Genomic DNA, 13,153 nt, shown 5'->3' with positions numbered 1-13,153 from the left:
GGAGCGAGATGGGAAGCATGACCTGGGAGCAGCCTATCAGTGGAGAAGACAGAAAGTAGAAAGTGGACTGGGTGCTGAATAATAAAAAAGGGGAACAGGGAAGCAAGATGGGGGAGGGGCTGGAAAACAGAAAGACAGCACTGGGCTGAGATATCAGGAAAAACATGGAAGCACATGCACGCCCATGGAGCGCTGAAAGGGAAACAAAAAATAATTCTGTGAAGTCAGCTGGGGAAGGATACAACACTGAGACCAAAATGCTCTTGGGCAAGACAAACACAAAAAGGGAGAGAAGTCATTGAATCAGGGGCAGAAACTGGAGACAGACAGAAACTCATCCAATCATTATCAAGGGGCTAACTCATATGCCACTCAGGGGATATATATTATGACTGGAAACAACAGATCTGCTAACAGTTTCTGTAGCAGAGACTTAAAAAATAGTTCCCGGATGTCAGCAATGAAAGCATACGTCATTAAATCAAACCTGTGGTAAAGAAGCTACGTTCTAAAGGAAGGACAAAAACTAAAAACGGGGAAAAAAGTCATAGAATCCGAACCATCAAACTCACAGAAAGTCAACCAATCAAGAGCAAGGGGCTGATCCGAAACTTGTTTTGTATATTGTTTTGATGCGATAGGTCTTCAACTACAGACATCTAAAGTTGTTAGAAAGAGAGACTTAAAAACCCAGAAACTTCACTAGAAAACAATATAAGCCGAGGACAGCACGGTTCCCTAAAGCTAGGCAGGGGACTCATCCAAACACCCATTCTTTAGGTCTTATGAACTAGGAAAATAACAAGGTCAGTTCGCTTTAGCGCTTCCCATCACTAACCATGGATCCAGTCAATGCTGCCTCCTCCAACATCCTCCACAAAGCATCCAGTATGCTAGAAGAGGAGGACTGATTCAGACTCTCAGCCCTCTAAAGATGATATCCATAGCAATACCGCTCTCTCATGCCAATAACTCCTCCATTTCTTGAGGTGTGCTTAGTATATCCAGTGTGGATAAGGAAAAAGGCCCGGCCACTTTCACATACTGGACTCCATGTTACGTTAAAGAACGTGTAGGATTCTAATGAGGAGGCGTATATAACAATGTGCCCAAAACTTTAAGAAGATCTACGCTCAGTCCAAGGCTACATTTAAATGGACAAAGAGCCCTGTAGTTTAGAGAACAATTAAGGGGTTCAAAACATACAGTTTTACAGGGCCTCCTTACTTTGGATGCAGCCTTAACATCCTTTACCTTAAGAAACAATGGGGGTTCCTCTCTCTACAGAAGACCCGTTGGCCAGACTTTGAAATCCTTGGGTAAAAGTGTGGCCGCCCCACTCTGATGCTCCAGGCCATTTTATAATGGCTAACCAAGAGCTCCCTTTAATCTCAGATGCCCACTTTACTTTGTATTCCTCCACATGACCACATACACATTTGGATAACCTCACAGCCCATCACCCTCCCTGTTAGACCCCACCAACCCTTCCTTTTACCTTGGATAAAGATGAGACTGCGCCAGCTTTGGAGGATTTGGCATTCACAGAGGTGGAAGAGGTGCCCTCAGGTTTGAGCTTCTCATTAGTTGCCACTTTATTGTTACCGGGTACTTTGGGCATGGAGCCAGCACTCCTGCCCGCCTTCTTCATCCTGGGTGGCTGGCTCCCGATGCATTTACAAGGAAACCTGAAAGAGGTGGAAGCAACACTCTGGTCACAAATAAGCAAGTTAGCAACGTCTGCACATCAACAGAGCCACTGTTATGCAGTTGATTATATCCCAACAAAATCCACTCAGACCAGAACAATTGGAAGGCATTGAACCTATCGAGTAATGAAATGCCTGATGTAACGGAAGACCATTTTCTAGAGGCCTCACTCTGAGGTAGGACGGAATAAGTGATGCAAAAGATACCTAGGTGCAAAAATTGTTGTACGAGGTGCTGAATTAGTTTGTCCTTATAAGTACTTCTGAACTTAAAAAAAAAAAAAACATATTTTCCATATGAATATTTGAAGTTTATTGTCCACAAAGTCTGGTGCAAGGAATTTCTTCGTGGTAGGAACTTGTGGTACCTATCATGCAATACACAGAAGTGAATGAAGTGAGCGGTATTTGCAACACAAACATAAAACTGGGTGCAAAAGTAGCTTGTGATCCACTTTGTGCTCCCCACACAATCACTGAGTCACACACAGGATAGGAGACCTGAAGCTGGATCCTATTCTAGAAACAAACAAGATCCCTTAACCCCACTGCAAAGATCACCTACCGCATGGCCCTTTCGCTGATAAATTAACTTATGGTCAGAAGAATCATTTTAAAACCTGACACAGGCAACCATATGGATCACATTTTAAGCAGCCAACTATAAATCAGATTTCCCGTAAGAAACTGTATGAGCCAATAGCTACACCTCAAAGTAGGTTAAACATACAAGTTCTTAACGTCATTTTATTTATTTATTTATTTTTTTACAGAAAATCGCCTCTTAAATAACCTCTATTTCCCTCCCCACAGTAGCAGTTCTCAGTATGTACACAAGAACACTTTCAGCTATGCTGTAAAAGTCCAGATGATCAAGCTGATCCGTGGCATAGCAGTAGTAATGCACACCCAGCCAGCCACCTTTGGTAGGCAGAGACACAACCTTTACCCAAGGATCCCTGATAACAAACAGGGCAGGGAGCGCATTTGCCCACCTTCAGAACACCAACCTGTGTCTGTGACTGGAGAACCACATTCCTAGATGGCATTCAGCACTCCATTTCATTCCTGGAGTAGTGAGATGCCAAGTAAATTCTCTGCTCAATCTCTCAAATTCATTACAAAGTCGACTTCACACAAAGAAAACAAATTACAACCAGCAATTGCAATGCAACGTGTCTCACGTTTGCTTGAGTTAGAGCTATTAGCGTTGTGAATTCCTAACGAACGAGTTACTTACCTTCGGTAACGACTTTTCTGGTGGATACATTAGCTACCTGTGGATTCCTCACGGTCCCACCCGCCTCCCCGTTGCCTGGTTGGTTTTACCAAGATATCCTAGGGTGTGTATGTATATAAAGAGGTGTGGAGATATATATATATATATATATATGTATATATATGCAAAAAAATAAACAAAAATAGCAATTGCACACTCAGGACTGCAGGAAAAGCAATAGAAAGTTTAATACACCACAACGCGTTTCTGCTGACACATCAGCCTTGGTCACGTGCTAAACACCACATACAGACCTCCATTATATCCTGTCTCAACACAAACATCGAAATAGGACACTAACAAGTGATTATATATATAAATCCATACACCCAGAACCCCTAATGTACGCAGTTCTTTGTAATTTAATAACCAACTTTAAATTATATTAATGCACTTGTAGATGAGTCAATATATAAATGTTGTCAGTATAACAGAGAGAAAAGAGAGCAGTGTAATTAAATAGTATTAATATTCACCGGACCATTAAATTAAATAGTACAATACTATAAATAGGGCCTTCTTCAGAATATAAATATACAATAATTAAAACACTGTAGCACAATATTATTATCTCCATCTACACAAAAGGTACAAAATATTTGTCAATATATTATTATACTTAGAATGTTCTTATCTGTAAACTCTGCCAGGAGGGTCCCCAGACCCTAACGTGACACCTAAAAAGAATGATGACAATGATGACACTAAATTTCCATCCGACCCCTCACACCTGAAAGAAGAATTATATATCAATAACTAGAAAAATAGATAAACATATGAGTATATACATATAAAATACATATATAAATAGATCAATAAATGTAATAATCAATACCTAGTACCTCATACCTAATACCCTAAAACCCCAAAACCGACCATAACAAACCCAATCAGATATTATAAAAACCTCATTATAGTCAAATACTCATAAAATCTACTTTTACTCAATTTTAGCAATAAATAAGAAGAAAAACAAAAACAAAAACAAAAAGAACACCAAAAGAAGCTAAGCACTTAAAACCCTTCCATATTATCCTGTCACCGTCAGTAGACCCAACTAGTTGTCATATAAATGGGTATTTAATTCTTCACCCATATTTAATCCATTCGGGGTCTTAGTCTCCAATTCTATAATAAACTTAGATTCCTTTTTCCTCAATGTCAGTTCTCTATTACCTCCCCTATGGCACGGAGAAACATGTTCAATGCCAAAATAAGATAACTTAGTACAGTCAGAGTTGTGTTTTTCCTTAAAATGTCTAGCTACAGGGTAATGCTCATCATTAGTTGTAATCGCCCGCCTATGTTCTAGAATGCGTTTAACACTGTGTTTAGTACTGCCAACGTACCATTTTAAGCATGGGCACTCCAATATATAAATGACAAATTGAGTACTGCACGTTATAAATTGGTTAATATATCTCACTTTCCCCGGTTGGCATACTGTATATTGCTTCCGCATAATGCTGTTGCAACAAGCCTTGCAGTGTCCACAAGGAAAAAAAACCTGTAGATTATGTTGTCTCAATTGAGGAATTGTAGTTATATCATTAGATCGTAACATATCATGAAAATTACGCCCTGAATCTGGCTGTGGGAAGAACACTGGTAATTCTACTGTTTGATTTAAGTGGAACGGTGAGATCACTTTTGGTAAAAAAAAATTGATTTGTCCGTAGAACTACTTTATGCTTGTGTATTTGAATAAATGGTTCTTGTATGGTAAATGCTTGAATTTCACTCACTCTTCTTAGAGATGTGATGGCAATCAAAAATGCAACTTTCATGTTAAGTATTGCATTTCACAAGAGTGCATGGGCTCAAAAGGTGGACCCATGAGTCGTGTTAAGACAATGTTGAGGTTCCATGAAGGAACTGGTGGTGTTCGTGGTGGTATAATTCTCTTTAGGCCTTCCATAAATGCTTTTATGACTGGTATCCTAAATAATGAAGTTCAGTGCGTAATTTGCAGGTAGGCTGAAATTGCGGTAAGATGTATCTTTATTGAACAGAAAGCTAGCTTTGACTTTTGCAATTGTAGTAAGTATCCTACTATATCTTTGGCAGATGCGTGTAAGGGTTGAATTTGATTATTATGGCAGTAATAAACAAATCTTTTCCACTTATTGGCATAGCAGTGTCTAGTGGTAGGTTTCCTAGCTTGTCTTATGACCTCCATACATTCTTGTGTGAGGTCTAAGTGTCCGAATTCTAGGATTTCAGGAACCAAATTGCTAGATTCAGCGATGCTGGATTTGGATGTCTGATCTGTTGTTTGTGTTGTGTTAACAGATCTGGTCTGTTTGGTAGTTTGACATGAGGTACTACTGAGAGGTCTAGTAGTGTTGTGTACCAAGGTTGTCTTGCCCATGTCGGTGCTATTAGTATGAGTTTGAGTTTGTTTTGACTCAATTTGTTTACTAGATATGGAAGGAGTGGGAGAGGGGGAAAAGCGTAAGCAAATATCCCTGACCAGCTCATCCATAACGCATTGCCCTGAGACTGATCTTGTGGGTACCTGGATGCGAAGTTTTGGCATTTTGAGTTTTCCTTTGTTGCAAATAGATCTATTTGTGGTGTTCCCCACATTTGGAAGTAAATGTTTAGTATTTGGGGGTGAATCTCCCATTCGTGGATCTGTTGATCCCGAGAGAGATTGTCTGCTAACTGGTTCTGAATTCCTGGAATAAATTGTGCTATTAGGCGAATGTGGTTGTGAATCGCCCAATGCCATATTTTCTGTGTTAGGAGACACAACTGTGTCAAGTGTGTGCCTCCCTGTCTGTTTAGGTAATACATTGTTGTCATGTTGTCTGTTTTGACAAGAATGTGTTTGTGGCTTATTATGGGTTGAAATGCTTTGAGCGCTAGAAATACCGCTAACAGTTCTAAGTGATTTATGTGAAACTGTTTTTGCTGTATGTCCCATTGTCCTTGGATGTTGTGTTGATTGAGGTGTGCTCCCCACCCTATCATGGAAGCATCTGTTGTTATTACGTATTTGTGGCACTGGGTCTTGGAAAGGCCGCCTTTGGTTTAAATTTATACTGTTCCACCATTGAAGCGAGATGTATGTTTGGCGGGCTATCAACACCAGATCTAGAAGCTGACCCTGTGCTTGTGACCACTGTGATGCTAGGCACTGTTGTAAGGGCCGCATGTGCAACCTTGCGTTTGGGACAATGGCTATGCATGAAGACATCATGCCTAGTAGTTTCATCACCAGTTTGACTTGTATTTTTTGATTTGGGTACATGGTCTGTATTACATTGTGAAATGTGTGAACTCTTTGTGGACTTGGAGTGGCAATCCCTTTTGCTGTGTTGATTGTTGCTCCTAAGTATTGCTGTGTTTGACACGGCAGAAGGTGTGACTTTGTGTAGTTGATTGAGAAACCTAGTTTGTGGAGGATTTCTATGACATATTTTGTGTGTTGTGAACACCGTCCTAGCGTGTTGGTTTTGATTAACCAATCGTCTAGGTACGGGAACACATGTATTTGGTGCCTTCTGATATGTGCAGCTACTACTGCTAGGCATTTTGTAAAAACTCTTGGTGCAGTTGTTATTCCGAATGGCAACACTTTGAATTGGTAATGTATCCCTTGGAATACAAACCTTAGGTACTTTCTGTGTGAAGGATGTATTGGTATATGGAAATATGCATCCTTTAGGTCTAGTGTTGTCATGTAGTCTTGTTGTTTGAGCAGTGGGATTACGTCTTGTAATGTAACCATGTGAAAGTGATCTGATTTGATGTAGGTATTTAATGTTCTGAGATCTAGTATAGGTCTCAGACTCTTGTCTTTTTTGGGTATTAGAAAGGACAGGGAGTAAACTCCTGTGTTTATTTGTTGTTTTGGTACTAACTCTATTGCTTCTTTCTGTAGCAATGCCTGAACTTCTAGTCCTAGAAGATCTATATGTTGTTTTGACATATTGTGTGTTTTCGGTGGGATGTTTGGAGGGAATTTGAGAAATTCTATGCAATAACCATGCTGGATAATTGCTAAACCCAAGTGTCTGTTGTTATTTCCTCCCAATGTTTGTAAAACTTGGTTAGTCTCCCCCCCACAGGTGTTATGTGTTGGGGATTTGTGACCTTGAAGTCACTGCTTGTTTGGAGGAGTTTTGGGACTTTGGAACTTTCCTCTATTCCTTTGAAATTGTCCCCCTCTATATTGTCCCCGAAAACCTCCCCGCTGATACTGGCTCTGGTAAGTGGGCTTTGTTTGTGAGGTTGTGGCTTCTGTGGTTTGCCCTCGAAACCCCCCTCGAAATTGTGTCTTTCGAAATGTGCCTCTGCTCTGTGGGGAGTAGAGTGCGCCCATGGCTTTGGCCGTGTCAGTGTCTTTCTTAAGTTTTTCGATCGTAGTGTCCACCTCCGGCCCAAACAACTGCTGTCCGTTGAATGGCATATTCAGCACAGCTTGCTGTATCTCTGGTTTAAATCCTGATGTACGCAGCCATGCATGTCTCCTTATTGTTACTGCTGTGTTGACAGTTCTAGCAGCTGTGTCTGCAGCATCCATTGCTGACCGTATCTGATTATTGGAGATACTCTGTCCTTCTACTACTTGCTGCGCTCTTTTTTGGAACTCCTTGGGTAAATGTTCAATAAGGTGTTGCATCTCATCCCAATGGGCCCTATCATATCGGGCTAGCAAAGCTTGCGAATTTGCAATACGCCACTGGTTTGCTGCCTGTTCCGCCACCCTTTTGCCTGCAGCATCGAATTTTCGACTTTCTTTATCTGGAGGTGGTGCATCTCCTGAAGTATGAGAGTTGGCTCTTTTGCGCGCTGCTCTCACTACAACAGAGTCTGGTGTTAGCTGTTGTGTAATGTACACTGGGTCTGTTGGTGGCGGTTTATATTTTTTATCTACTCTTGGAGTAATGGCTCTCCCTTTAACAGGCTCCTCAAACACTTGTTTGGAGTGTTTTAGCATTCCGGGTAGCATAGGAAGACTCTGATATTGGCTGTGTGTGGACGACAGTGTATTAAAAAGAAAGTCGTCTTCAATGGGCTCTGAATGAAGGCTGACATTATGAAATGCCGCTGCTCTTGACACCACCTGTGCGTAGCTTGTACTATCCTCTGGTGGCGATGGTTTAGCTGGATAGCATTCTGGACTATTATCTGACACTGGTGCGTCATAAAGGTCCCATGCGTCAGGGTCATCTTGACTCATTCCTGTATGAGTTGGGGATTGCATCATTGGTGGAGTAGCTACCGGTGATGGTTGCGGAGAGTGATGTGGGGATGGTGGCGGTGTTACTTGTTAAGCCACCTTTGCGTGTGGCTGTTTGTCCTTGTCTTGGAAGGCAAGCTTGCGTTTCATTTTGACTGGAGGAAGAGTGCTGATCTTCCCTGTATCTTTTTTAATAAAGAGCCGTCTTTGTGTGTGATCTGGCTCTATTGTCTCTAATTCCTGTCCAAATCTATGTGTCTTCATTTGTGTGGACAGTCCTTGTCCCTCAGTGTAGGAACTTGTTTTCGGTTCCGAGGCCGGATATTTCGGTACCGAAACCTTTTCGGCTGCTTTTTTCGGCTCCGACGAAACCTTCTTTACTTTCGGCGTCGTGCTCTCTCGGTGCTGACCCGTTTCGGTGCCGCTGTCTCGGTGCCGAATCTTCTCTGAGCCACTATCTCGGGCCCGAGATTGCTGTGTGCCGGTATCTCGACCGGAGTCGGATGACTTCGACACCAGCTCGCCCTTTTTCGGTGCCGATGAACGGTCACCTATTTTTCGGGTTAAGCCATGGCCTGTTGGCGGTGGCGTCCCCTGGGCTTTAGCGCTTTTCTCGTGAGTTCTTGGTTTCGATGTCTTACTCACGGTTTTAGGCGTTTCCTCTGGATCGATCTCCTCAGAGTCCGACTCCTGGGTGGAGAATGTTTCTTCCTCCTCCTCGAAACACTCTTGTCCTGTCGGCGCCGACGCCATTTGCAGTCTTCTTGCTCTTCGGTCCCCTGAGTGTCTTCCTGGACCGAAACGCTCGACAGGCCTCACAAGTATCCTCCTTGTGTTCTGGTGACAAACACAAGTTACAGACCAGATGTTGATCTGTATATGGATACTTGTTATGGCATTTTGGACAGAAGCGGAATGGGGTCCGTTCCATCAGCCTTGAAGAGACACGTGGCCGGGCCGACCAGGCCTCGACGGGGATGGAAAAAAAAAAACCCGAAGGGCCACCAGAGCTCTTCTTAATTCGGTGTCGATCTGTTGTAACTAACCCGATACCGAACGCAAACAATACCGTCGATTTTTCCGAGATTCTAACTAACTTTCCGAAACGAAACACGGAGCGAAAAGGAACACGTCCGAACCCGATGGCGGAAAAAAAAAACTATCTAAGATGGAGTCGACACCCATGCGCAATGGAGTCGAAATGGGAGGAGTCCCTCGGTCTCGTGACTCGAAAAAAGACTTATTTGAACAAAAACAACTTGTAACACTCAGAGCCCAACACCAGATGGCGGGATGTGCACAGCATGTGTATCTGCAGCTACACATGCCATCGAACATATATATATATATATATATATATATATATATATATATATATATATATATATATCTATATATACACGTTTATAAATATATTTGAGATTTTGATGTTTCTATTTTATTAAAGGTTTTGTTTTATATTTGACTGATGTGTTCATGTCAGGTATGTATAGTTGCTAGTCACCTGTTTGCCTTGAAGGCAAGTAAAAAATGGTGGAAACTGACGTCAGCACGCCGGCGAGGACCTCTTACTGCCTCAATGACGTCAGGTGTCGTCGCGTGGAGGTCGGGCAATTGTGACGTCCTCGTCGACGTGCAGAGCTGGGAAGAAAATTTCCGTTGAATGCTGGCGCATTGGGAGAATTCATTAGGTGAGGAATCCACATGTAGTTGTATCCATCAGAATGGTCTTTTCGTGCCACATAAATTGAAAATGAAAAGTAAAACAGTTGACAGAAGCAAGTAATTTCAAAGCGCCACAGCTGTCATGAGTGTGAGCACAAGAGTTATTGGCTCCCTGTGTGAATGTCTAGAAAAGGATTGCAGCTGGGATGAAAGGCAAACCAAAACAAGAGGAGGGGCATCACACGCTGTAACAGGAGGAAGCACAACGTAGTGTGATGGCCAACAAAAATGTACACTTAGTGAAATCGCCTGGGAGGGAACTCAGAGCACAAAGGAGGGACATTTCACAAAATGCACCAATAAAAAGGAAGCATTTAAGACAAGCAAAACAAAGCACGGATAGCAAGACCGAGTGCAGTTAAAAGCCCAAAGAGAGATTACAACCGGCCAGAGCGCTTGCGCACTCGACCCTAAAATACGAGAGTTTTTCGGCGACTCACCCAGCTACAGGCCTGAAGCATAGAACTGGCTTGTAAGGGCTGGGGGTGGGTATGGAAAGGGAACATCAGCTACAGTCATGAAAAAAAATGCAAAACACGTCTCTAAATGAGCCGCTTCCCACCCAAGGGTTTTGATAAACGTGTACACAAGCAGTTCAGTCCCAAATGTGCAATTTATTTCAGTCATTTTAGTCTCTTATTGCTTATTACGTTGAAAAAAAAAATGCCACTTTAAAACAAGGTGACCCACATGGGGAGTGTGTGTGTATATATATATATATATATATATATATATATATATATATATATATATATATATATATATATCTATATCTATCTTACAGAACTCCATAGACGACATTTGAGCCTGGGTGGGAGAATTGAATGCTACACCAGAAATGCCCCATCCTCGTACCATTACATGATGCAAAAGCCCATTCCAATCTGGCCATCTCTGTCTTGTTTACCCACCCACTAGCATGATCTGAGTGGGCATTGCTTAAACTCTTTGCTGCAGGTATGGCACGGGGGCACTGCTTAATCTCTCCGTTAGACATGAAATGGTGGCATTGCTTAAGCTCTCTGTTGCAGGTGTTGTTGAGGGGGGCTGGGGGGGCGTAGGCACTGCCTAAGCTCTCCATTGCAGTTGTGGCACTGGGGGCATTGCTTAAGCTCTTCACTGGAGGTGTGGCACAGGGCACTGCTTAAGTTCTCAGTTACAGGTGTGGCACTGGGTGCATTGCTTAAGCTCTCCATTACAGGTGTGGCATGAGGGGCATTGCTTAACCTCTGCGTGGCAGGTGTGACTTCGGGGGCATTGCTTACGTTCTCTGCTGCAGGTCTAACATTGGGGCACTGCTTAAGCTCTGTTACAGGTGTGGCAAGGGGACATTCTTTAAGCTCTCCGTTGAAGGTGTGGCATGGGGGGCATTGTTTAAACTCTGCTGCAGATATGGCATGGGGGCACTGCTTAAGCTCTTTGTGGCCACTGTGGCACTGCTTAAGCTCTTCTTAGCAGCTGTGGCATGGGGGCACTTCTCAAGCTCTCCACTGCAGGTATTGCATGTGGGCACTGCTCAAGCTCTCCGTGGCAGATGTAGCATTGCTTAAACTCTGTTGCAGGTATGGCATGAGGGGCATTGCTTAAGCTCTCAATAGTAGGTGTGGCACGTGGCTCTGCTTAAGCTATCCATTACAGGTGGGGCATCGGGGCGCACTGCTGAAGCTCTCCGTGACAGGTGTGGCATGGTGGCATTGCTCAGGTTCTCCGCTGCAGGTGTGGCACGGGGGCGTTGCTTACGCTCTCCACTGAAGGCGGGGCCACAGGGGCACTGCTTAAGCTCTCTGTTGCAGGTGAGGCATGGGGACATTGCTTAAGCTCTCCGTGGCAGGTGGGGCACTGCTTAAGCTCCCCACTACAGGTGTGGCATGGTGGAATTGCTCAGTTCTCAGCTGCAGATGTGGCATGGGGGCATTGCTTAAGCTCTCCGCTGCAGGTGTGGCATGGAGGGCATTGCTTAAGCTCTCCACTGCAGGTGTGGCATGGGGGCATTGCTTAGGCTCTCCGCTGCAGGTGTGGCATAGGGGCATTACTTCAGCTCTCCATTACAGGTGTGGCAAGGTGGCATTGCTCAAGCTCTCCATTTCAGTGTGGCACAGGGCATTGCGTAAGCTCTCCTCTGCAGGTGTGGCATGGGGGGCATTGCTCAAGCTCTCCGTGGCAGGTGTGGCATAGGGGGCATTGCTTAAGCTCTCCATTGCAGGTGTGGCATAGGGGGCATTGCTCCCGTACTCCTAATGGCACACATGCTGCCTGCATCCAGTTATGGAGGATAACATTCTCTGGGTGACTCAGCAAGCTGGGGTGGATGCTTCCCATAAACTACTTATGCAGGTGCCCACGGGTGTCGCTATCATGTATGCAACTGGTGCAGTAACACCAGGGCTTAGAGAATGGAAAGGTACATTGCAACCCAAGTATGTTACCCCCAATAAGGGGCAAGGGGTATTTTCCGTAGATGCATTAGAGCCCATGGGACCCAGAGATCAGTGAAGACACCCACTCTGCTCAGCTACTTAATGAGTAACAGAGCCCGTGTCTGCAGTTCTAGATTACTGCAATAGATGCCACCTGACTGTGCCTCCGTGGCCTAGTAATTCCTCCTTCCCTTTTTGATTTCCTCTCCGATGTAAAATCAGAAAAAAATGCAAGTAATTTCGAAAATTACTAAATTCTGGTGAAAATCAGCAGAATGTCAAAACGTGCAGATGAATACGAAATCTGGGCCACAAGTTTAGACTGTCCCCACATATGACCCCTGTGTTCCTAGATCATGGTTGGAGCCCTATACAAAGTGCTAAAACCATGCATCAGAGATGTGGGTACATCCGTGGGGAGGATTTTGTATACCACTAGGTAGAAAAGTTTCTGGAGATCCAAGGACCTCTGTCCCAAGTGCTAGTGTTGCATGGGGCTGTGTCAGCTACCCACATATATAGGGCACACAGCATGAGGTGTGGTGGGCAGACAGGTAAGGACACAGCTGAATGGCCTCTTCCAGTCAGGCACCTCAAAGGAGAATTAGGACCCTCTGAAAGAGTGTAGTTCGCACTCTGCATACCAGGCGTGATGCCCTAGACGGGCTTCACGGTTCAAGAAAGACTCCCCAGTCGTCAATGCAAGACCTTGGCCTCCACAGACAATCCTGAGGGCTCACCCCTCTTTCGACGTCATTTCATGAGCTGCAATGACGCTCCTCGGCAGAAACGTGGCAGATACAGTCACTGAGGTAAAGTCAGGGCCACCGGA

At 43.9% G+C, this 13,153-nt stretch overlaps 1 protein-coding gene across 1 annotated transcript in view; it reads right to left on the bottom strand.

The window, feature by feature from the left end:
* The window catches only part of SPECC1L (sperm antigen with calponin homology and coiled-coil domains 1 like), a 474,653-nt gene that overhangs the window by 355,939 nt on the left and 105,561 nt on the right, over positions 1–13,153 (bottom strand). Inside the window, exon 2 of the mRNA XM_069215113.1 lies at positions 1,499–1,688. Within this exon, the coding sequence (XP_069071214.1) occupies positions 1,499–1,651 (153 nt within the window). The 5' untranslated portion in view covers positions 1,652–1,688. The remainder of the gene's footprint in view (positions 1–1,498; positions 1,689–13,153) is intronic.

Source organism: Pleurodeles waltl, chromosome 11, assembly GCF_031143425.1.
Source record: "Pleurodeles waltl isolate 20211129_DDA chromosome 11, aPleWal1.hap1.20221129, whole genome shotgun sequence".
In the NCBI taxonomy this organism is placed as follows: Eukaryota; Metazoa; Chordata; class Amphibia; order Caudata; family Salamandridae; genus Pleurodeles; species Pleurodeles waltl.
Note: the sequence above shows the minus strand (reverse complement) of the source record. Positions and strands in the feature narration are given on the sequence as shown.